Genomic DNA, 25,736 nt, shown 5'->3' with positions numbered 1-25,736 from the left:
GCCGCGCCGCGCCGGCACCGCCTTCCGGCACCGCCGCGACCCGGACGCGGAAGCCCGGCGCCGCCGCCACCCGCTCGCAGGGCTGACGGGAGGACGTCCGGGAAGGCGGGAGCCGCTTCGCTTTGCCGCCTGCCGCTCCCTCGGGGCGCCGAGCGCGGCTGAGGGGGGAGCGGCGCCATCTTTGAGGGCCCGGCCACCACCCCGGCTGTGGGACTGGGCTTGGGCCGCCGCCCTTCACGGGGCACCCGGCTGTGCCAGCCCGCCCCGCCCAGTCAGTGCAGCGAGAGCGGCTTCAGCGGCAACCGCTCTGCCCTTCGCGCTCGGAGAGGGACCAGCTCTCCCCTGAAATCTCTGTGAAGAGATCAGAGAGGAGGAGGGAGACTTCGAGCCGGCTTCGTGCGCGGCTTGGTGAGGGCGAGCTGAGGGGAGCATGTGGTGGCCCCCCTGGCTGGCCGCTTGCCTGGCCTGGGCCGCGGGGGCCGGTGCCGAGAGCCCGGCCCCGCTCTGCGCCTCCCGCGGGCTGTGCCCGGCCCCGCCCGGCGCCAACGCCTCGCAGCCGGGAGCGGGGCAGTGCCCGCGGGGCGCGGCCGACCTGTGCGCCTGGGCCCTGTCCTCCCGCAGCCTCCTCGGTACGGCCTGCCCGCCCGCTGCTGCTTGCTGGGGCAGCAGCTACCAAAGCCAAAGTTCAGTGTGGTGGGGACCTTATATACACAGTCAGATACTCCTTTTAAAATTAAAACTAGGTTGGCCATAAGGAGCTTTTTCTTTTCTTTTTTTTTTTTTTTTTGTATTAGCAGTTTATCGGGGTGGAGAGACGTGAGTCCCAATTATGTGTTAATGCAAAATTGATAACCTGACACCTGATGGGAAGTGCACAAAGCAGTGTTGCTCTCAGGCATATACAGAATTGCTTGTAATAATAAATGTAATTTTATTATAATGTTACAGAAATAATTTCTTTGGGTAATGCAATTACTTGTAAGTGTTAAGAAATCATAGTCAATGATAAATCTTGTGGGAGCTGGGAATAACAGGGTTTGTCATTAGAGGTACTGAGAAACACAGCTAGCAGCAAGTCTCCAGAGATACTAGAGTAACTTACGATTTTTACAGAACACTGACTATGAGATATTGGGACTTATATAATTAACGTGGAATCACGAGGCTATTGCAAGCAAAAATCCATAAAGATGTTAAAACACAGTGCAGCATTTTAAAACAATATTTGTCCTTTGTTACCATGGATCAGGGCACAGAGTAGCTCCGAAGGAAGAATAGAGCTCTTCTTTTGAGTACATATGTTGTGGTAGAGCGAGACCTGCATCTTCTGACCCTTTCATTCGCTGTTTACATTACTCAGAGAAGACTTTGAGCTGGTTTCTTAGGTTACTTGGTGATCATTGCTGCCTGTGGACTGTATACCACAGCTGCTGGTGCACAGTGACTTCATCTGTCGCACCATGTCGTTCAGCTGGGATGGCAGCTGAACTTCATGCAGATATCACTTAGGGTTGCATATAACTGAATGCAAAATAAAACTGCCCTGAGACTGTTCTAATCGCAGTTAATTGAAACTGGTTAAATATGTTTCAGATCTTAAAACTGGTGTGCTCTACTAGTTTCTTTAGCTGCAGAATTCAATCCTTTTCAAAAATCCCAAACAAAATAAATTCCTGAAATTATTTTGGCTTGCTTTTCATGCAGGTTTAATATACATTGTGGTAAAGAGTGAGCGGTGGTTTCTGAAGTATTTTGATTTAAGAGGAAAGCTATTAAGAATGGTTAATTGTTGGTTTTTTTAGTTTGTTTGCTTTTTGGTTTTGTTGTTAAAAAACATTTCTTCTCTACTTCTTGTTGATAGATCCCTTTCCAGTTGATGTGATCCAGGAAAATTATGTTCGTAATGTGAGAAACTGCATTTTTTCAGTTGTCTATCCTACACCTTTTAAATCTAGAATTCGTCTTGTAGCTGTTTCAAAGGTTGGCTATTATTTTTTTTGCTCCTGTCTAATTAATAGAGATTGTTAGTACATGCACTAAAGTATATTTTAATATTCATATACTATTTATTGTGAAAGTATCACATCAATATATACTTTAAACAAATAGAACATATAAAACATATTGTGGTATGTCTTTTACTAGCAAAATTGGTAGAGAAAACACATTCATTACCACTGAATACTTTATCCTATTCAAGTACTACCTGTATTATTTTTTCTCCAGGAGGTTCTTGAAAATATTTTGGATCTTGATATATCTGTCAAAGGAACATCTGATTTTCTTCAGTTTGTCAGTGGTGGGAAGGTAATATTTGGGTCTGTTCCATTGGCCCATAGATATGGAGGTCATCAGGTAACTATAACACTTGTTCTTCCAGGTGGAATAATGTAGGTGTCTTAATGTGAATTATATTAACCTTGATAATATCTGTAAGTGTATCAGTATACACCTACAAGTATATGAATGCTTACGGACACTTAGATTGTGGATTTTTTCTTCATAAAGGGCTGAAAGTGGAAGAGAACTATAATATTCTTTCGTGGTACCATGTCTACTTTCTCTGCTTCTGTTTATGCCAGAAGCAAATTATCTTTTTAACTTCTGTTAGCTGCACTCTGCTTAGCACCCTGGCAGCCTGACGAGCTCTGATTCATGGTAGGTATCAGCTCAGAGGAGTGAAGAAGGACAGAGCCTCACTGCATTCAGCAATACCATGATTACTAAGAGTTAAGTTTCATTGAAATTAGTAAGATTATTCATGGAAAATAATATTAGAATTTGATCTGTAATTTGCAACTAAAAAAAAAATTACAAGCTGTGTCAGTTTAAAGGCTCATTATGCAGAAAAGACTGGCCTGTGGCTGTATGTCATAGCTGGAAGGCAGAGAGAAAAATGGAGATTACTGGCATAATTTTTTTTTTTCTGTGGTTTTCTGATTGATATTGTTGTGCATGTGGAAAACAGCTTTAGGCATCAATATCTTAATGACTACCTGAGCAAATCTGTCATTATATTGTGTGGATCACAGAGAACCTACATGTAATTTGTACTGTTTAAAATATGAATGCTATAAATGACAGTGGAAAATAACTTGATTTTCATTTTTGTCAGTTTGGTAGCTGGGCAGGGCAGCTGGGTGACGGAAGAGCCCACTTGATCGGAATATATACAAACAGGTGTGATTTTTTTTTAAGTGACTGATTCAACTCTGTATTCTATTTAGCTGATTCACGTATAGCCTGAGGTGTACTGTTTGAAACACTAATGGTATTTTCGCAGGAATGGTGAGAGGTGGGAACTACAGTTAAAGGGGTCAGGAAAGACCCCATACTCCAGGTGAGTTGCAGTTCATCTATGTACACCAAAACTGGATGCATTGTTTTTGAAATCTACTTTGATTTTATGACCTATTCCTTATTTCTCTGTTCTGTGTAGGAATGGTGACGGAAGAGCTGTGCTTCGCTCTTCTGTACGAGAATTTCTGTGTAGTGAGGCTATGCACTATCTTGGAATTCCTACAAGCAGAGCTGCTAGGTATATTTATTTTCTTTTTCATATTATCCTAATTTACAGGTGATTTTATGACTGAGATTCATTGAGCATCAATAAAGCAAGACAGTTTCCAAGAAGATAGATCTTTCTTTTCATATGTATGTAATCAGAACAAAACATATCCCTCCAGTTTCATAGATTTTTGGATAAAGCTTTCCAGTAATAATGACCTCCAGAAATTAATCAATTCACTTTTGTCTTTGGTATGCTTTAAAGTACTACTTTGTTTAAATACAATACTTTGTAGTGTCTGTGTCTTGTGGTGAACAGCTGTTGTTCGCTTCTTAGACTGTCTTATCTGAATTACCTTAATTTGAAATCTGGTTCATTTTGTAAAGAAAGTAATAAGTGGAAGTTAGATTGAATTATTATATCTGACACTAACTCCCCTCTCCCGCTTTTACTGCAATCAAGAGTTTCTTCTCTTTAAAGAAAAAATGAAATTATTCTCTCCCTTGTTGCTTGCCAAAAGATTTGCAAAACAACAGGACTAGACTAGCCTTGTAAATAGGAATAATACCTTTACTGTATGTAGATAATCAGTGAGTCTATTAATACTTTTTGCATGGTTAATGAGTCTTTTATTACACTAAAGTATTTGGATGAATTTTTCTAGAATTAGGCCAAGTAGGAAAATGTTGGAAGTGGCTCTTTCTGTATTGTCGTAGTCACCTAGTTGCAATTTTTAAGATTGGTAGGACAAATTTTGAGTCAGATGAATAGACGTTAATATTGGAGGTAGTACTGAAAGTAAGCCATTGCTCTCAATTCCTTATTTGTGCAAACACCCCTTGAGCAGAGAAGGAAATTTCGTTAAAAATAATGTAAAGCTAATTCTGTTTGATTGATATTAATACATTCACTCATTTGGATAATTTTCTCAGAGTTAAGTAAACTGAATCTTTCGGATTATGGTGTTTAAAATGTCAAGTTCGTTTTGTGTTCCAAGTGGTCTCATGTCTGTACTGCAGCATTTCAGGCTTTAAAGAAAGTAAATGTTCTGCTTAAAAGGCCTGTACTCAGCTGCCACATGGGTAGGTGTCTGTATTTGCAAAGTGTCTGCAAATCTCTCAAGCAATAATTCTAACACATTTACTCTGTTGAAGTGCAGTGTTTGTAAATGACATTTTTGATGGTTTATTTACTGACTTCACCTTTAGACCCTCTACTGTTGGCTGTTAATGCAAAACTTTAAATCTGTCCGAATATCAGCAGGAAAGCATCTGGCAAGGTTATAGCCTTTCTTGGCTGTCGTCTCAACAATTTGTTCAGTGCAAAACCAATATGAAATTACTCCTTAATTGTGCACAAGTGCTATTGAGTACACAGTGTGCTTTTAGTCCTCTGCTGGCAAATTGGTTAGATGCCTGGCTCTCTTAACTGCTGTACAAGCTCTCCAGGCTGTTTGCAAGACTTCATTTGGAAAAAGCCCAGCTGATATCCATATTCTTCCCAATGGGGAGCAGTTGCACTGACGCTGGTGGGATGCATTTGCAGAGGTCTTGTCAAGTCTTGGCAGAAGTGTGGGGAAAAACCTTACAGACTATCCCAGAACACCCAGCAGGCTGGTTTGCTCTATTAACTTTAAGTACTGTGTTCCCAACGGGGTGCTACAGTTTATGACTACTGCGAGATAAAGAACATTTCTTCATATGGTGCCATTTTAGTCACATACTGGGACTACCAGTTAGCAGTGTTATGTATTAGATCAAAAAAGCAAGTCAATATGCAGTTTTCAGAGTGGCCCTTACTTGCAGAGGGTTTGATGTTTGTGCAGAACAGCAAGCAGAGCACTTGGCAGGTTAAAGTCCAGCCCTTAAGCTAGAGCCAGCTAATCCATTCATCCTTCTGTGAGTACTGTTCCAGCTTCTCTCGTGTGAGAACAGTTTCAGTGCTCTGTTACCTGTGGTTGAGTGTACGTCTGGTCTCCTGCTCCCTTCTCTTAAATAATGCTACTTACCAACTACAGGGACCATTTTTAAAAACTTTTTTTTTATAGGGCGAATGGAGCTAGCTTTATGTGGCTGCTCCACTATCTGGTCAGCTCTTAAGTGTTGCTCAACCATTAACTCGTACTAGTAACTAACCAAATCATCGGGTTTTTTTGTCAGTACTAAGAGAAGTGCTGGTATTCTGCAGGAATTTTGCAGACAGCCTGTTAAGAGTTACATAGTCAAAAAGAAACAACCCTTCTGGCAGAGGTCTGTTCAAAACAGTAAAATTTAATGTCTTTATTATTCTGACTCCTCTCCCCTAGTGCTCTGATGCAAACGCTATTTTGTTAGTGTCTGGGGTTCATTCCGCGTTTTTGAATATTTTTGGTTTTCTCGAAGGATTAAGTTTTTCTTCCCTTTCATTTATGTCAGCACTTTTTGTACTTACTCCTACAGACATACTAATCATATATGGTTGTTTCCAAAAGACTCTTTTCTTGCAAAAAAATGCTAATGTTGCCTGTATCTGTATAGCTCCAGTAATGCGAGCAGATAGATTTCTAGATACTTTCCCTCCCCTCCTTCTGGTACAATTCACTGCCTGTTCTTTGCAGCTGACAGAGAATATTCACTTTGGATAACCAATAACCTTCAAAAATACAGAATATAATAATAATAATTTAGTTTCAAAGCCACAGTTACTGTTGAAAGCAACTGCACTGTTTAAGAATTCAGATAAATAATTCATTTTCATTGTTTTTGGTATCTATTTATGTGCATACCCCACATTTTAAGTCCAGATAAATTACTTCTAAAATTTTGATGTTAAAGTATGTACAACCAGAATCTAGTTTACTCTGAAAATTTAATGATTGGGAGTTGTTTTGACCCTGTGACTGCCTTCAGTCATGTTTATGAATGGAATACAGGGTTTGCCTCTTGTTCTTTTCTATGTACCTCCAAGGAAAGTTTGGTTCTTGGTGCAGTCTTCAACTACCTAATAGATAGCAGCTGTAAGTAGCTGCATTGATTTTCAAATAGCATGCTACCTAAATAATTGAAATAGAAGAATATTTTCCAGTTATCAGCAAGCAAACATAAAGAAGAATTATACAAAATGAGCTAAATGTTCCTGCCTCTGGGCTTGAACAAGAAGTCTTCTGTGCCAGTTGAGGGGACAACACCTTTTTCAGATACTACCAAGTATTACTTCTGCTGGATTGTCAGTGTAATCCCAGTTGCTTTGGAGAGAGAACTTCCTACTTGTTAACTTTAGGAGAATATGATGCACTTCCATAGTTCGTGAGGATTGATTCCATTTTATTTTCCTGATACAACAGAAAATACAGTGAAATTACATATTTTATTTTAAAAATTAATATAAGTTGTGAAATACTCCAGAGCCAGCAAAATTGTTCCAAGTACTCGCAGATTTCAATGTTTGGATAAACATGAAAATTTATAGGACATGCAGAATTTTAAGGCAAATTAATTTTAAGGCATATGAAAGGAAGAGACTTTTAAAAAAACCCAAGTACAACTAGCAGTGAAGAAGAAAGGGATAATTACAATGTATCATCAAAATTATGCCTTTTTTGTGTGTTAATACTATTTGAAGAGTTCTTGATTGCTAAAGGTCCCAAATCTGTCCCCCAAGTTCCTGAGACAATAGTTTTAGCTTCTGTAAAGGGCAACCTCCATCTGATAAAACAATTTGGTTTCTGATGTCTCTGTCCATCCAATTTTGCTGTTGTCCTCGGGGAAATTGTGACTTATTTGATGTTATCATCACATTAATCAGTCCCTGAGGTTCCAAATGAGTGCAACACTTTTTTTGAATGCAGACCCCTCCCCAAGAACAATGTAAGTAGTGGAAACTGGACAACATTATATGAATACAAAATAACTACATCTTGTTAATGAAACTTGGTAAGCCTCAGTTTACTGATTGCCTGTGTCATTTGTAAACACAAAGTTATACCAGCAAAAAGATCTTTATGGAAGAAATAAAGTTACATAAAATATTACTTGATCTTTGCAAGAAATTATTTTTCCTGAAATAATTTTTATGTGTTCATTTCGTGTTTGTTACAGCTTAATTGTAAGTGATGATGATGTGTGGAGAGACCAGTTTTACGATGGAAATATTAGGAAAGAAAGAGGTAATGAAGACATTTCAAAATAATATGTTGCAACACTGTAACTTAATTCTCCATTGCAAAAATGAATTTCAATGTCATATATGTGTAACAAAGGTACTAAATAGGCTTAGTTTTGTTTATTAAGACATAAAACCTTTCCTGAGAAAATCAGTCTCAAACATCTTAGTTAAAGAAATGAAGCCCTATGAACAGGTCTGCTGTGATTGTGGGATATGTATTCTAGGTACAAAAATGATATTCAAAACTAGGGAAATTTTCCGTTGTTGCGATAGCAATACTAGGACGGTGGGAATGCTGCTGTGGCTGTGCCATTGCTACATCATCTACACCTGCTCTGAAGAAGAGTGAGACGGCACAGCCTGGGGAAAAACCTATTTATGTTGGTTCTTTCTTTGTTGGTAGCATCTTTGGAGTAATTCTAATATTAATGCAGTACTGGAATTTTGCCTGTGCTTGCTCGTATAACAAATTAGGCTTTATCATAAAAATATATGTGTAGTAAAGTAATATTATACGTGTAATATTATACAGTGTTACACATTGAGCATACTTACAAAAATACCCGTTCAACTATGCATATATAAATTCTGTGTCTATAGAAATAACACAGGATAGCTTTTACTATGGGACTATTTTATTTTGCTGATACTCTGTTTACATTTAAACACATGTCTGTATTTCAGGTGCAATAGTGCTACGTCTTGCCAAATCATGGTTTCGAATAGGATCCTTAGAAATCTTAGCTCATGCTGGGGAACTGGATTTACAAAGGTTTGAATTTAATCTTCATAGTAATGATATTAGTTTTCTTGTCAATCAAATATGTATTAGAATGTATGTATACAGTTGGAATTTAGACATATATTATTTAGAAAGGAATATTGCATAATTTAAGAAGATAAACTATTTTTCTACAAGCATACAAGCAATCTTACTTCATAAGGGTAAAACCCCCTAGATGTTTTTGAAGATCTGGATCTTACAAAATGAGAAAGGTTTTATAGCTAAAATAGATCTGGTAATTAAGCACTAGGGAGGAATTGTTTGTTTCAGAAAGATTTGTTAAGTTTAGAGTATAAATTCCTATAAATGCCTGTGAAGCTAAATTAACAGAAATATGAAATAAACCAGTAGCCTAAGTGTGTTATATAAAGTATGCTCTCCAGAAACATGCAGCACCAGAGAAGTGTACTATATAGGAAATTATTGCACGGTTTTAAGCCTCTTAGCAATATTAATTGTGTGGTTTATGCCACTTCAAGCAATTAGCATGACAAATTTTTAATTCCACTGTAAATATTTAACAGTTGGTCATTCCTCCTCAGGAGCAATGTAGGGGTTCATAATCACTTGCAGTTGACATTGTTCCGGGGTGCTTAAAAACAAGCAAGAGCTCATAGCAGTTGTTTGTTGTAGTAACTGATAATTCAGTTAAGCTTCCCGCATGACCCCTATGCTGTCTTTCTCTCCCTAATTTTTTGAAATTTCAGCAGATTTTTGTTGTAAAACTGACAGACTAAATTAAGGAACAAATTTTAAGTTTTGTTTTGGTTTTCTTTTTGGTTAAAGTATTTGCGACCCATTGGATTTAAGGAGCATGTAAAGATCAGTTGTAGTAATGTGGAATAGCTGACTCCTTCCTGCCTGTTTCGGAGGGAAGAGTGGCCAAGAGCACGTCAAGGCTGGTGTGACTCTCTGTGCTTTCTCCTCAGAGAAAATCCTCCTGAAAGAGGATGCCCTGGAGCAACCAGCTAAAATTCAGAGGCAATAGGTTGGACACCCCTCTAAAAGTCAGGTTGCTAGGTACTCTGCTAAAACCAACACAGTTTGGGGAGAGTTCAGTGGTTTGCTCCAACAATGTGATCACAAGGTAAAAACTAGATAGTTGTGTACACAGCCACACAACCCTTGCCCAGGTCCAGTCCTTGCTCAGGTCCAGCCCTTTCCTGGGCTGCCCACCCTACATGTAGATGGTGCTTCCAGATTCCCAGGCCAGTGGCCCTGGCTGCTTGTGGCCACAGGAGCATCCTACAGGGAGCTCCTACGTGTCCTAAATGCCAGCCACTCTACTTTAAAGCTTTAGATCAGCAGAGATATACATCTGACAGGCATTGCAATTTATAATACATGTATCCCAATTTCCTCAGCCAGTCTCTTAAGACTATGCAGTGCTGTTTTGGGAATGGCTGGTTACTGTGGCAAGTAACCCTACTGTATAAGAATCCAGCCATAAAATTTTCTTCGTGAGAATTCTGATGTAGAATTATACTTTGTAATCCTATACTTTTTTTTGGATATACAAACTATTTTTTTTCCCCTAAAAATTTGATGTTGCTGCATACAAAACAAGATCCTGGTATGTTCTGAAAGTTTAACAAATGGGAATAATTTTAACTCTATGTGACCGCCCCTGGTCATATTTGACTGGAACCTTAGGTTTTATCTCTAAGCATTTGGAAGGGCTTAATCCAAGGCTCATTGGAATAAATAGAGTTTTATAATAACTGTTTGCAGCAAGCTGTAGATTAGCATTTAACTGCTTGAAAGAAGAATTTTGAATGATCGGTTCTAGAAGTACTCGTTTTGTTTAAAGAATTCTGTCTCTCATATTACAGAAGATTGCTAGACTTTATCATCCAGGAACATTTTCCATCAATAGCCACGGATGATTCAAACAGATATCTGGTAAGTCTTTTTTTAAAAGTTATTTTTATGTTCCACAAGCATGTGAACAAAAATTATACAAAGCTTTCCAAAATTTAAAGTTGTAAAAGGTTTTAAAGTTTGAAGTAAGCTTCCAGGTTTTGGTAGCAAAAGTTTGTTAATTCTCTTCAGTAAAAATCTGCTGCTTGAAGTTGTTTTTTTTTTTTTTTTTCTTGAAGTAAAATATGAACATTCTTCACCATTTTTCATTATGGAAATGTTTATTGGGAAACTTCCATTTTCTGTGAGCAGTGGTCATGAAGTGATGAATTATGCTTTTGCTAGTATAAAAGTAGTATATAGAGTATATAGTAGTATATACACTAGTATATACAGTGTCTTTGTTTCTTTTTTTTGACTTTTTAATATATTTTAGGGCATCTGCATGTACTTATTATCTTTGCTGGACAAGGTTATTGTGAGTCAGATCATTTAGAATGTGAATGAACAGTCCAGACAGAGATATACATTTAAAAATAGAATGTATGTAATATTTCTAAAGTGAATCAAATGTTTATGTTATTTATTGTATTCCATATTTTTGATTAAAAATAATTGAAGTAAAAAATGTATTTGATTTTAGGAATTTTTCTCTACAGTCGTATCAGAGACAGCAGATCTGATTGCATTGTGGATGTCTGTGGGGTTTGCACATGGTAAGCTGCAGTTGATGGCATTCGCTTTACAGGAGTGACTCTTCATAGTCGTATGCTTAAAGATGGCTTTTATCTGTCACTTTGTTCTTCAGTTCTTCTGATATCTTCTCCTACAGCAGCATCTGTTATGCATTAATATAAAATACAAGGTTTTTTGTAACAGAGTTAGGAGCGTTTTCTAATATTTCAAAACATGACTATCTGTCAGAATTACAGAATCGTTCAGGTTGGAAAAGACCTGTAAGATGAACAAGTCCAACTGTTAACCTAACACTGTAGAGTCCGCCACTAAATAAATTCTTCGGATTTGTATTATGAAAAATAAAATAGCATTGTCATGCTAACGCAGCACACAAAGCCAGCTTCCAAGAAGGCAGCTAATAACCAGTTTGCAGGATGCTATTTTAATACCGTGTAGCACTGAAGGAAAAGGAAACAGTGCCACCTAGGTATACAAAACAGATGCAAGACAATGTAGCAAACTGTTTCTCATTTTCATACTTCAAATGCATGCCACGTCAAGAGTAAGAAAGAAAATTGCTTTCCAGAGTCTGATTTCTGAAAGTTAACTGCTCCAAAGTTCTCTAGTTTCAGTTGATCTATTTCACAGATAATTTTTGAGAGACTACAGGCTTCAGGTGGGATTTTAACTGTTGTTTCTCCTCATTCTTTAATTGTAGGTGTGTGCAATACAGACAACTTCAGTTTAGTATCCATAACAATAGATTATGGTCCATTTGGATTTATGGACTCCTATGACCCAAGTGAGTGTAACACCTGGTTTTAATTATTTTTTTTTTTACTTAAAATAATTTTTAAATTTTAATTTAGGTAGTTTCTGTGTGCATGAAAACTCTTTAAATTATTAGCAGAAAAATCCTGAGCATCTGTGCTGTTTGAACAGTTTTAAGGAAAAATATTATTTCAGAGGTCAGTTTTTGATAGGCTATACAGGTTGCATTTCAAGTGCTTAAACTCTTGTTAATCAAATATTACAATTAAACCCATTTTCATGAGAATGTTACCAGCTGAACTTTGTCAACTGAATAGATGCTGCAACAGAAACCTAGAAAACTAAAAATTGCATAGTGCTGTAAGCAGCCAAAAGCAAAAGTGCTGTACGTTAACTTTGTATGCATCATCCTCCAGCTTTGTAGTCTCAACAGCTAATTATATGTTGGAAGAAAGTGAATCAAACCTCCCCAGTCATAGCAACCTTTCTTTGAAAGTACGAACTCAGTTCAGGATTGATAGATATGTGTCCAAGATGAACATAAATGTGTATTATTAGATAGATTAGACTATTGTTAGATACAGTCCTAAAACTACTTTTGGCCGTTTGAAAGCAACCACGAGGCTGATGTGGGCCCCGTGAAAATGAGTTTGACACCTCTGCTTTAGACATTGCATCCAAGCACTGCAGAACTAGCAGAGATTATCTTGCTATCTGTTTTCATGAGACTGCATCCTCAAATTAAAGAAATCTCATGTGAATAAATGACATATTGTTTCTTTTGTATTGAAAAAATAGGCCTTTCCTGGGTTTAGATTGTTGTATGGTAGGTTGACCCCAGGCAGCAATTAAGGACCCACCAGCCACTCGTTCACTTTCTGCTGCTGCGGATTCGGGGAGAGAACTGGAAGAGCAAAGATGAGAAGAAGCTTACAGGTTAAGATGAAGACTGTTGAATAAGTGAAGGGAAAAAAGACAGGGGAGACACCAACAAGTGATGCAAAGGCTATCACTTGCCACCTCCCAACAGCAGACTGATGCCTCATCAGTCCTCAAGCAACAGCTGCCTTGGAAAAACTACCCCCAGTTTTTATTGCTAAGCATGGTGCCATATGGTATAGAATGCACCTTTGGTCAACAGGAGTTGGCTGTCCCAGCAGTGTCCCCTCCCAGCCTGTTGCCCATCCCCAGCCTAACTTACTGGTTTGCAAAGAGAACAGAGAAGGCCTTGAAGGACTGCTCAGCAATAGCTAAACCATTGGTGTGTTAAGCACGCCGTTCCAGCCACAAGTCTAAAACACAGTCCCCAACAGGCTTCTAGGAAGGAAAATTAACTCAGTCCCAGCCAAAGCCAGTACACCCCAGAAACAGGTGAAATACTTTAGAGTTCAAACTCAGATTTTAACCACTCACCAGATCTGACACGTGTCACAGGTTTCCTTAATGCTCCATTTGTTATTGATGTCTTCTGAGGGCTCAGGCAGCGCTGTGGGCATTGATCAGCTTATCTGCATTGGATCTGAGCAAGGGACACATGCTGCAGCCAGGCAGAGCCTGCCGCTGGAGGTGTGCAAACAGTTTTTTGCTGGATTACCTGGAACTTTCATAGCAGATATTTATTATCTCTCAAATAATAGATTTAGCATACTGGAACATGTCAGCCATAATTTTTATGTGTGTACCTAAAGCTTGCTTATAGAACTGAAACTAATGTTGCTTAGGTGGGCTATTTAAACACCTGTTTATACATGTTACTTAAAAAAAAATACTTGTAAATCCTGAATCTGGTTGTATAGTTGTTTGCTTAGTCTGTGTGCTAACTAGTAGCACTATATATAGTGAAAACATTGAAGACTACTATTTCTTTAGCACAAAAATGATATTTTCTGTTTAGGCATTTAAATTTTGTACCTTCGAGTAGGGGTATGTCCCTTCTGACATATAGGAACTCGTCTGTGAAGGATGTATTCCTTGGATTTGCAAATAATAGATCTTGAGTTAATTCACTGTAAATAAGTGTCCTTGTAATCTGATTTTAAATATTCAGTAACTTTAGGGCTTTTATTAGTTTGCTGTGTAAGTATAAAAATGAATGCACTTCAATAATGTTTTGTTTGAAACAGATTTTGTTCCAAATACATCTGATGATGAAAGAAGGTATAAAATAGGAAACCAGGCAAATGTTGGGCTGTTTAATCTGAGCAAGCTGTTACAAGCTCTAAAACCTTTATTGGATCCCAGGCAAAAGCAGCTGTAAGTAATCCTTAAAATATCTTAACACTTAAAAGAGCTAGTGAGATGGGAGATGCTCTAATCACCATATGCGTAGGAAAGAAAGAGATTAGCTTTTAACATACTTTTTTCTAAGTGGAAATGGATTTTGAATCAATTAATTAATTAAGGCTAGGAGAGGAAAGATTTTTGTTGCACTTAAATAGTAGCAAAAAATGACAGGAAGGCCGTCCTAGATGTCGTGTAGTCCATTCTGCTTTCCCTAAGGTAGGACCCAGGCCTGTAGCTTTCTGTTACAGGTTTGTCTAGCTTGTTCTTTAAGGTGCTTACTTATGAAGACTACACATCCTCCTGAAGTAATGAGGTAGTATTTTAATATCTTATTGTAAAGGTTCCTAATATGAATCTTATATGCAGTTTAGACTCACGCGTTCTTACTCAATATGAAAGGGAAGAACATCGTATTTTTCTTTTTTGTAGTAGCTATTTATGTTTTTGAAGCCTATTAAAATGTTTCCCATCAATCTTTTTCCCATTACAGATCCCAGTATATTCAGAATATCAATGTTTGTGAGGTACCAGACAGAAGAAGTTTTCATTGCTTAGTGTACAGTAGGATTGTACCCACAGTGGTATTGTAGTTCCGTACAATTTGACGTTTCTTTTGTATTTGTAGAGCTTCCCAGATTTTGGACCGATACGGTGAGCGCTATTACAGCCGGTATGCAGTTCCAGAACTCAAACTCATAGTCACAATACTATAAATTATGTTATGTGACAATTTCCTTATCCGGTTACTATTTTCAGTTTCACAGAACTATTCAAAACAAAACTGGGTCTTCTTGGGGAGAATGAGGATGATAACTATCTGATTGCTTTCCTCCTAAAAGTGAGTTTGCTTTGCTAATCTTGTTGGCAGACATCTGGACTGGTACCCCATACTTCAAAAACTCTGATAGAAGTATATTTTTTCACTAGCTTATGGAAGATACAAAGGCTGATTTTACAATGACATTTCGACAGCTCAGCGAAATTACTCAAGACCAGTTAAAGGAGCTCCATATTCCTGAGGTATTAATTCATACAAGCACCTAGTTTTAGGAATACTTAACGTAAAATGAGAAAATCGGGTTGGACATATCCCGGTGTAATAGAGAATGTCTCAAGCCATAATTTGCCTAGGAAACGTGTCATTTTAGCATTATTAAGGAACAGAGAGACTAATGCATCTGTGTCATGATAACCACCCCACGTTAAGCTTGTGTCTAGTACTGAAGGATACATTAATGATGAGTGCTGATGAAAGATACATTAATGAAGATTGCTGAAGTCAAATTTTCAGCCTCTAGTCCAAAGCCAATGTGAGTAGTCAGAAAGATTCATACACAGGTGGGAATGTGATTTATTTTCACATTTAAGATGGGTCTGCTAGGAAGAACATTCCTCCTTTCCCCACACGCCTTCTTTTTGATCATTTTGCTTTGGAATACCTTCTGGTAGTATTTCATAAGACACAAAAGAACTTGGACAGGGCTGGTAAGGAAAATTTCAACCTTGGCTCAATTCAACTATTCTTAACATGAGTCTACCAGGTGACCTGAATATCTGCTCTCAGGCCCACCAGCTTGTCTCAGTATCTAGTGACAAGTGAGATCCCATCTCATCATAAACACCTGCTAGAATCTCAGCCTGGGTGGCTGCAAACTCAACCTAAACTTATTCTTCAGAACCAAATATAATCAAAAAAAGATATGAGAGTATTAAAATAAAATATATTATCTTCTTACCTGGATATAGTGCAACCTTTAGAAGTGGAAATATGGCTGAAATGTTTGAACTGGAGTGAGATGTTGGACAAATAATAATTGGTTAAAATGTAGAGGGGAAATTCTGAAGGAAAGTTTTTAAGTACCCGATCTGGAAAGGAAAAAAAAAAAAAAAAGCTTTTTGCAAGAGCCAAAATGGAATTTTTTTCTTTTTTTGCTTTAATACAGTGTCTTTTTCATGTGAAGAGTATTATTCAGTTTGCCTGGGAAACTTCATTGTCTTCCTGTATCTTCTGAATTGTTTCTGTTTGTCTTTGAATCTAGTTTAAAATGAGAGCAGGTGGATTTACAAGGTTGTTTTATGGAGCAGAATGACTAAGTGTAAAACAAAATGAGGAGTTACTGTTCCTTTTTCCAGTTGTGTCCTAGATAATTAAGTGATTTTTTGACCAAATTATCTGTTTTTCCTTGTTTTCTTCTGTTAAGCCAGAGATCTAATCAGAACTTTCTATGAGCTGGAAGCCATTAATAGTTAAAAAGTTGAGATTTTCTAGTGGTAAGCAACAAAAATACAAAGAGCTATAGCTGTGGAATTAGTTATTTGTACAGAAGGCCTGATAAGAGGATGGGTATGTTTGTAAGATAAGGTATTTTTGTCATAGAATATAAGGAGTTTTTCAATTTCTTAGTAGCCTGTGTGCAACAGAAAGAGCAGAAACGACCCTCACGCAGGATGGAGTCAGTCCCAGATTTCTGCAGTCATGGCATTTATGGCAACTCCATCTCCCCTTCTTGGAAAGAGGATCTAACGATCATAGTGTAGTTGTGACCTTGCTGCTACACCAAGGGCCATTTTCAGTCTTCACTTGAAATTATTTAGCCCACAATTTCCTAGTTCCAGAACTGATGTGGTAAAGCAGGTGCAATTGTATCCTGGTCAAAAGTTGGGCTTTTTTTCAATATTAAAGCAACTTCACCTGCTGTCTGTTCATACACTAATACTTTGTCCGTAACAAAGTCAGTTTTCATATTGATTAGTAGATCACTTATGTTTCTTTCAGCTGCACACCAAAATTGACCCAAAAATGCCAGAACTCTTTGGGAGCACTGCAGGAGTCCTTATATTTAGCATTAACTGGAAACATTCTGAAATTCCTCGTAAAACAGCCTAACCCTGCACACATCTTGAACAAATGCATGACTCCCAGGCTCACCTATTAGCCACCTTGTTGTTTCTCAGCTCTTAGCCACTTCCGTAATTTAAATCATTTTTATACTCAAATATGGTTTTAATTACATTTTTTTGACTCTCATTCCTTTAAAAGAACACAGATGTGTTCAAAACTTCATTTTGGTCTTGCTTATAATTTCCCTTACTTAACTTTTGCCCATTTTTTTCTTGTATATCTGCTGTGTACCTCCTTTTATCCACGGCCATTTCTGTCTGATCTATGCTCTCTCTAAAGTTTGTTTTCTGTCTCTGAGCTTTGGCTGCTCTCTCTCGGCCGAGCAATATGAAGCAGCTGTTGGCTCGGTGTGGTCAGCCAGGGAGGCCTCAGTGGTGGTTGTTAGCCAACACTGGAGGCAGTAACCCCAGGCTCTGTTTTTCTTCTGTTTGCCTTTTCCAAGTTCTGCCTCCTCTCCCTTCTTCCTCTCCTACTGTCTCAATTCTTCTCAGTCTTCTCTTATCCCTGTAGCCTTACATTTCCCTTTTGCCCCCACCTTATCTTTCTTTATCAATGTATTTTCCTTATTCCACAATTTTGGGAAAAAAAAAAAAGTCTCTACAAACAGAACTGATCCACTCAGAAAAAAGTAAAACCTGTATTAGGTAGACTAAAAAAGAAAATAGGTAAGACAATAAGCCAAGGAACAATAGGAGTGAAGTGCTGGAGGTGTTTGGGCAGGATCTGCCATAACAGAGACGGATTAACATTCATGTGTTGTGCTAGCAAAAAGAAATCACAGTATCACAGTATCACAGTATGTTTGGGATTGGAAGGGACCTCAAAAGATCATCTAGTCCAATCCCCCTGCTGGAGCAGGAACGCCTAGGTGAGGTCGCACAGGAACGTGTCCAGGCGGGTTTTGAATGTCTCCAGAGAAGGAGACTCCACAACCCCCCTGGGCAGCCTGTTCCAGTGCCCTGTCACCCTCACTGAGAAGAAGTTTTTTCTCAAATTTAAGTGGAACCTCTTCTGTTCCAGCTTGATCCCATTACCCCTTGTCCTATCATTGTTTGCCACCGAGAAGAGCCTGGCTCCATCCTCATGGCACTCACCCTTTATATATTTATAAACATTAATAAGGTCACCCCTCAGTCTCCTCTTCTCCAAGCTAAAGAGACCCAGCTCCCTCAGCCTTTCCTCATAAAGGAGATGCTCCACTCCCTTAATCATCTTTGTTGCCCTACGCTGGACCCTCTCCAGCAGTTCCCTGTCCTTCTTGAACTGAGGGGCCCAGAACTGGACACAATAATTTAAATACAGAGTAAAATATATTAGTGGAATTTTTTGGAGTAAATTCCTTGAAGGGTCATTGTGTGTTTCCCTCATATCTTTTTAATATTCGTTTGTTTACTTTGGTTTTTGCTTAATGGGAATAAAATTCTGATCACCTGCCATCAATTGTTTCTTTTTCTTTAGGAGTTCTGGGCTCTCCAGGATCTGGGTAAACACAAGTTATTTTCAGAGTGGGTTTCTATGTACCTCTTGAGATTAACTCGGTAAGTCTGATGCAGTTTCAAGTGAAAAATAACACAAGGTGTGCATTTTCCAGAAGCAGGCAACTTTAATCTGCAGTCATTTGCATCTGTCTTTGGTGGGTCTGGTAAACTGGCCCAAACATGGGGTTTTTTTTTGTCTTTATGGTTCTAGATTGTGCTAGGTTCCATAATAATTACTGCAGTCATTCTGTTTTGACACACATGACATGGGAGGAGTGGTCTGTAGTTGTTGTCCTTCATTAATCTGATCAGATTTCTTTGGTTAATAATTTTTGTTAAAATACCAGTCCTACAGATTCAGTCCAAGAATGTGAAAATCAGGCTTTGCAAATACATAGGAATGAACAGTGTTTCATTACTGGTTAAACATATATTTTTACTGTGTAATAATATTGCTTTAGGATGACAGCAGGTGGAAGTTGAACAGTTGTGAATACACAGATTGTGTTTGGAAATTGCTGGTGTTGCATAGATAGGGACATGCATGTTAGAGCTTCCTACCAATGGTTTTGTCTTAAATCAATAAAGAATGTAACATGTTTTTCTTAGTTATATATGGTATGCATGGCTGATAGTAGTGAATAGAAGTGCATATCAGGTACCTGGAAGTTTTAGTCAGTAAATATAATTATTAGGGGAAAAAAATGAATACAAGATACAAAACTTACAAGAAAGTGTGCAGTTTTTTCCAAGTCTAATCATTGTTAGAGATTCACACCAGCTTCCACTGAACACAAAAGCAGAACACTTAATTATTTTAATGAAAGTCAAGTGAAGTATTTTTTAAAATAAATAAGCATAACCTTCATTGGCTGAAGCACTTTCTTTTTTCTTCTTTTGGTTTGTTTTTCTTGTATAGTAATGAGGGTGATTCAGACACCAAAAGAAGAACAAGAATGACAAGTGAGTAAAACAGTCCAAAGGATTTCATATGCTTGGAGATGGCAGTGATCTATTTACATATATTTCTTCCTTGTTAGTTAGTTATTTTTCCTTTCAAGGAGAACTAAAATGTACTCTTTTTTCCAAAGAGAAGAAACTCTCATTACATTGCTGTAAATCTTGTGATACTTTCCAATCACTGTGGCTATATCCAGTTTCACCCAAACTTGTGATTAGAATCTAGCCACGTGTGTATGGCTAGACTTTGAATACGTGCATATGTTTTATATAAGCTAAATGATCAAGATGTTCCTCAGCCATGAGACACTCTTCCTCTTTAGGGATCCTTCCTTTTCCCTCCTTAAAAAATCTTTAATTGTCTACATTTATGAGGAAATTGGTCTGACCCAAACCCCACCTGTTGTAATACAGTCATACTCTTACCAGTTGACTGGGGCATAAGAGTGAGATCACAGAAATGTGCCACCACTACTAGTCCAAGTGGCTCTTCTCTAGGTTCTGCTGGTTTTGAAGGACAGAGCGCATGTCCATTCATATTTCGGGTGACTGGAATCACAAGTGATGAAAAGCTCTTTTCCTCCTGTCAGTGTCCACAAAGGCTGCTCTGACCTGTGTCACACCCTATGTGAATATGGACATTGAAGCAATCCGGCTGTGTCCGGCTATGGTCTATACCGTATCAATCTTAATTTGCCTACTTGTTTATTTTTATTTCCCTTATTCGTTGTTTACCTTTCTGTATTTCTTTTTTCTCTTACCTTTTTTTAAATCCCCTTTTTTACAATTTCTGTTTAGGGGCTTAGGAGATGCCAGGCTTCCAGCTTGTCTCATGCTTTGGTGCTTGTGGACTTGATTAATCTTTTTCCCTTTTGATTTCCTTTAAAGAACTTAAGAATTACTGCCCTGTGGGAACATGGTTGTCTGTATCTTGTCATGTCTCAAGTGGGGCCTTAGCGTAGTGTTTTGAAATGGTGGACATGCTTTGGCTGCTCCCCAGGTTGTAGCTCTTCATTGCAAACTAGGGTGCTTCCTCAAAGGGCCCCTCACACTTGGTTTCCTTGTGAGAGCTGCCCTTCCTCTTCTGCCGTATCTGCTTGTCCTGAGTGCAAGAAACATCTTCTCCTGTACTTCCTTCCTTCAGCCGTCTGTGAATGTGTCAGTTTGCATTGTTCAGAACATTGTTATTCCTCTGGGATGAGCGCTTAATAACATCAGGCAAGATTTTGGGAGGTATCCTGTTCTGACTCAATGGTCTGAGATTTGTCTGAGTGTTCACATACGTCCAAATCCTTTCTACACGTTATAAAGAATTCGGGTTTCTGATAGGCACCCACTCCTTACTTGTGAAAGGACTATCTAGTCATGAAAGGAAGGTACTTTAATTCTCCAACTTATTCTAAATACAAGTGGTAGAAGTACTGCATTTAGCTGTCTAGCACAGCAGAAACAGCGGCTATGATATTTTAAGAATTGTTCAGTGACTTTGTAGATCTGTAGTAAACTGTGGTCATTTTTGAAATTTGCCTGTTAATGACAGTGATCGACTGAAAATCTCTGGCCAAAAGGCAACGAAGGAAATGCGGGATCTGATCAAATTCTGCATGAGAGGTATTGTAAGCTTCAATGTTCCATTGCTTTGCAGGGTGTTTTATTCTCATTTCTAATGGAAACGACTGTAGTCTTTTGTTAGATATTGATAGGCCGCTTTCTTCAAAAGCTTTAATTGATTTAGTAGTAAAATGGCAGGAATAGTACTGACTTTCAGTAGTAAGACAGTAAAAACTACATAGGGCACAACTTATCATCACATGGACCTTCAAATTTACTATTTTACTTATACTTTTAGAAAGCTAATATGAAAGCAGTTACCAAGTTTTATTATTTGTGTTTTGGGTAGGTTTAAGAAGTTTCAACTGTGGGACTGATGCTTTCCTCTTTCAAAGTTTTGAGCTCCTCTGTTTTCCTCAGCTGAAATTTAATGTGGAAAACTGTCTAAACACACTTCTTATTTTTCTATGGTTTGTTTAGTTTGCTTTTAGAGAATATCGTGATGTTCTGAGTTCCAAATCAGAAAGGCTTCTAGTTTGGGAATGATCTTCTGCAAACCAGCATAGTGTTTTTCCACATGCACCACAGAAGATCTTCTAGTACAGGAGACAGACAAAACAAGGAAAAGGTTTTGCCTCCAAGACCACACTTATGCTAGTGGTCTTAGTTTTGGTAGCTTTCCAAAACTTGATGTTCAAAGATTCATGGTAAAGTTATTCAACCTTTCTTCCATATAATTGGTCATCACTTTATGTTCATACAGCAGAGCTATACAAATTTGTAGCAAGCTACTGACACTGATTTGTTATTGTTTTATTTAAAATTTATTTTTCTTTTTAAAATCATCCTTTTTTTTTTTTTTTGCTAGCTGCTCCATCTTACAGTGTGACTGAAGTTTCTTACAGACTTCTTTTGTTGTTCTCTTGTACAACTCTACATTTGAATATATCTCTCAGATACCCCTTGTGGTCTCTTTAAAATTGGGTTGTTTGATGTATTTGCTTGTGACAGTTGTTCCTTGACAGTACAACTTGCAGCAGAAATCTGGCTTAACTCAGTCAACTGTGCATTTGTACCCAGCATTTCATGTTAAAGAAAAAACTGTCAGGGCTCTCTAGATTTTTGTATGGGTTGGTAAGTCCCACTAGATTTCTTACTGATGTCCTTAGTATTGACTGACCTTGAATATATTGCCATTAACACCTTATTATTCATCACCTTTCTCTCATCGTTAGTATGTCTAGTAAATATCTCATGTCCCAAAGTACGTTACCTTGAAGCATTTGAAGTTGATTCATCATCTTTATTTTTTTCTTTCTTCATTTAGTTTTTAGACCTCAGTAGCACTTTCTCTTGTACCGCCTGAACATAAGTCCTCAGGAGTTGATGAAGAAGTTTTGACAATCCAAATCCCCATACAAGTCTGTCATTGCATTTCTTTATAAAAGAAGCATGTAAAAATAAATCGTAGACTGGATCATAAAATGCTCATAAGGGCACAAAATTTCTTCTGCTTTGTCCTTTTCTTATCTGGCTTGTCTTATTGTCTCATAATTATCTTGTCACTTGTCTTAATTACAGATATTTTTAATGCTGCTGTGAAACTTGTCAATTTGCAATTGTTAAGAATATATTTCTGGGACAAATATTCTCTTGCTAATATGAGTCATGATTTTAATGTGAATTATTATTTTTTGTATGATTCATATATTAACTTTTCCACCTTTGAAATATTCTTTTATATTGTTATCATACTTTACTTTTGGAAACTCTTTTACTGGATTAAATCAAATACTTGGCCAGAGCAAATTATTTTGCCAAGTGGGAAAACACAATTTCTTTAGCAGTTAGGGCAGAGTGGTGTTGTGACTATGTAGATGTTTTCAGGGTTCCCAATAGCTAGTTGTGTTTATTGGCTTTTGTTTAGTATAGACTCATAGAATCATTTTGGTTGGAGAAGACCTTTAAGATCATCAAGTCCAACCGTTAACCTGACACTCACAAGTCTACCTCTAAACCATGTCCCTGAGAACATTATTTACACGTCTTTTAAACACCTTCAGGGGTGGTGACTCAACCACTTCCCTGTTTCAATGCCCATCAATCCTTTCCATGAAGAAATTTTTCCTGATATCCAATCTAAACCTCCCCTGGTGCAACTTGAGGAAAATAGTTTAGAGGAATTGAGTAGAGGGAAATTTAGGATGGTGATTTTGATGAATACTCTGCTTTTTCTCTGATTGCCTCTTTCAAATATGCTGTAAGGCTACTTACAAGAATATTTTATAAAGCTACATGATTTTTATTTTGAAAGAAATATATAAAGTATGAGGCTTGAACTAACATTTATTAATACAAAACCTACTGAGACAGTCTCCATCATTGCAGCATCCCCTTTAATGCTGCTTCTGCCACCAGCTCTTTGATCCAAAACTTATTTTGGTAACCAGGTGAGACAACCAGCCCTTTAGAGCTGTGTGAACTGGAGGCAGAAGATGCCCTGGTGTGAATTCTGGTGTTGTCCTCTGCAGGGACACGAGTTGGACTCAATGATCCTTGTGGGTCCCTTCCAACTCAGGATGTTTTATGATTCTCTGATCAATGGAAATAGAAGAAACATATGAAGTTTGTGTATGTTGATAAATCACAGACTTTTGTTTTCAAGTCCATGGGTGAAATGCCTCTGGTCTCACTAATTATTCTCTTCATGTAAGAACCCGCTACTGAATTTGGATAAATATGCAGACCACTGTCAAATCAATACTTTCAATGCAAGCTTGAAAAGATTGTTACAATTAATCTGTAACATTGTTTTGATCATTAATTCAAGGCAAAACTTTCTGAAGTAGAATCCTAGGCTTTGATTGCAGAGCAAAAATAAGAGCTGCATTGACATTTTCTGCTAAAAAAATTGATAATAAAAGCCATATGTGCTTATGAGAATTCTCCTCAGCATACAGTTTGACAGAACTCCTTTTATGAGTCATTAGTTGCCGTCCTGTAAGATACAGCCTGTGTTACTAATTCAGCAGTTTCATTTTCAATGTACCTATAACCTCAGTGCCACTAATTAGGCATAATCAGCCTGGAACGTGCCAGAGAAGCTTTGCAGCTGTCGTGGGGGTTTCCAAAAAGATACAGCAGATGGTTGTGGAAAAAACTGGGGAGCCTCCCCTCCACCAGCACCCCCAGAAATGAAAAGTTGAAAAAGTAGTTGCTAAAAAATACCATATTAAAGGCTTTTATGGCTAAACTTTTGATATATGATATAGAAGAAGGAATATCTAAGTACATATATTTTAATGAATATCTTAATAATTCTTAAATTAGGTAATATAATATCCATTTCTGTGATCTCCAAGAATGTATTGACAATATTGGAGTACGCTTTCCAACAATGTAGCAGGAACCCAGGCCATGGTAAACTCATCATATTTGAAAAGTTTGCTGTTGTTCATAACAGGAAATCCTTTGCGTATCAATGTGATGTTCTATACTGATCTAATTTTTGTTTCACACTTTGGCATTACTGATTGTGCAAGTTTAAAAAAGTCCTTTTAGCAGCTTATAAAAATAAACAGATTGATTCATTCATTTTCCTTTCAATGCATTTTTTTTTCTTGATTTGGAAATTAAACCTTGTTGAAGATTTCGATGACACATTTCAATGACTATGTTTTGCTTTTGTTGAATAAATCTAACTAAATATAACATGATTTTCTTTTGGTTTCAGCTGTTAATCCTAGATACATACTTAGGAATTGGATGGCAGAGTCAGCAGTGCAAAAAGCTCAATTGAATGATTTCTCAGAGGTAAAATGATTTCTTTCTTGACATATTTATTAATAATTGGCATTATGGTTAGTGAAAGACTTGTTGAATCTACACTTTGAAACTATATTACACTTTGACCAACATTGTATTTATAGAAATTACTATTAAAATATTAAAACTATTAAAAATATTTATACTGCTAATTATAAAATAAATAGTAGTGACTACATTAATAGTAACACTAATAATAGTAAGCAACTCTTGGAATACTTTCTGGAGTCAGGAGTGTGCATAATATGAAGTGGCAGAGACTTTTCTTGTTTGCCGGAAAATGTTTGTATAAAAACTTACCCATTTTAGTTGTTTCCAGGTTCATCTCCTACAGCAGATTTTAGAGCGTCCGTTCCAGAGGCAGCAGGCTGCAGAGAAAGCGGGCTACTCCCTGCGCCCCCCGCCTTGGGCCAGGCATCTGAAAGTGAGCTGTTCGTCCTGAGAGAAGTTTGGACCAGCAAGAAAAACGACCAGGGTCGGAGCTCAGTCCTTCCAATGCGATTAATGGATCAAGCCACAGGAACTTCTCTCCCTGATACTCTGTGTGCTGGTGTCTGCTGCTCTGCTACACAAGAGGCCTTGACCAACTTTGTAAGGTCTAAAGATTGAAGAAATGGACCATGATGTATGGTTGCATCAGCAAATTCTACTGGCATTTATAACTGCCCTTCATGTTTAGCTGTGCATTAATTTAAGTCCCAATATTTAAGTTCTGCCAAACTGCCACAGCCACTCCAAGTTCATGGCTGATCATGTGGGTCTCGGCAAGTTTTAATGGCTGGTCAATTTAAAGTACATCTAAGGTAGTTTTAATCCTACAGTATTTGATGAAAATTCTCCTTGTTGTTACACACTGTACAAATATAATTGTCTTCTGAAGACATTAATGTTCTTAAGTGTTTTCCAGAGCTGAAACAGAGGATTATCTTACACTTAGACCTTGCCAACATTTCTCTTTTTGGCCTTATTTTGTTCCATTAATCTGCCAACAAA

General features: G+C 37.8%; 1 protein-coding gene across 1 annotated transcript; it reads left to right on the top strand.

The window, feature by feature from the left end:
* Positions 1-381: 381 nt before the first annotated feature.
* Positions 382-25,185, top strand: LOC308037538 (protein adenylyltransferase SelO-like; the record flags this gene model as incomplete). The annotated part of the gene is made up of 19 exons (XM_080339375.1): positions 382-629; positions 1,862-1,980; positions 2,227-2,355; positions 3,116-3,180; positions 3,284-3,340; positions 3,440-3,538; positions 7,585-7,652; positions 8,336-8,423; positions 10,268-10,337; positions 10,939-11,011; positions 11,692-11,775; positions 13,868-13,997; positions 14,653-14,697; positions 14,784-14,865; positions 14,955-15,047; positions 18,388-18,467; positions 19,327-19,370; positions 24,652-24,731; positions 25,063-25,185. The coding sequence occupies exons 1-19, from the start codon at positions 431-433 to the stop codon at positions 25,183-25,185; spliced, it is 1,728 nt and encodes a 575-aa protein (XP_080195501.1). The 5' UTR covers positions 382-430.
* Positions 25,186-25,736: the final 551 nt, after the last annotated feature.

The sequence above is a fragment of the Nesoenas mayeri genome (genome assembly GCF_963082525.1).
Source record: "Nesoenas mayeri genome assembly, chromosome: 2".
Classification (NCBI taxonomy): domain Eukaryota; kingdom Metazoa; phylum Chordata; class Aves; order Columbiformes; family Columbidae; genus Nesoenas; species Nesoenas mayeri.
Note: the sequence above shows the minus strand (reverse complement) of the source record. Positions and strands in the feature narration are given on the sequence as shown.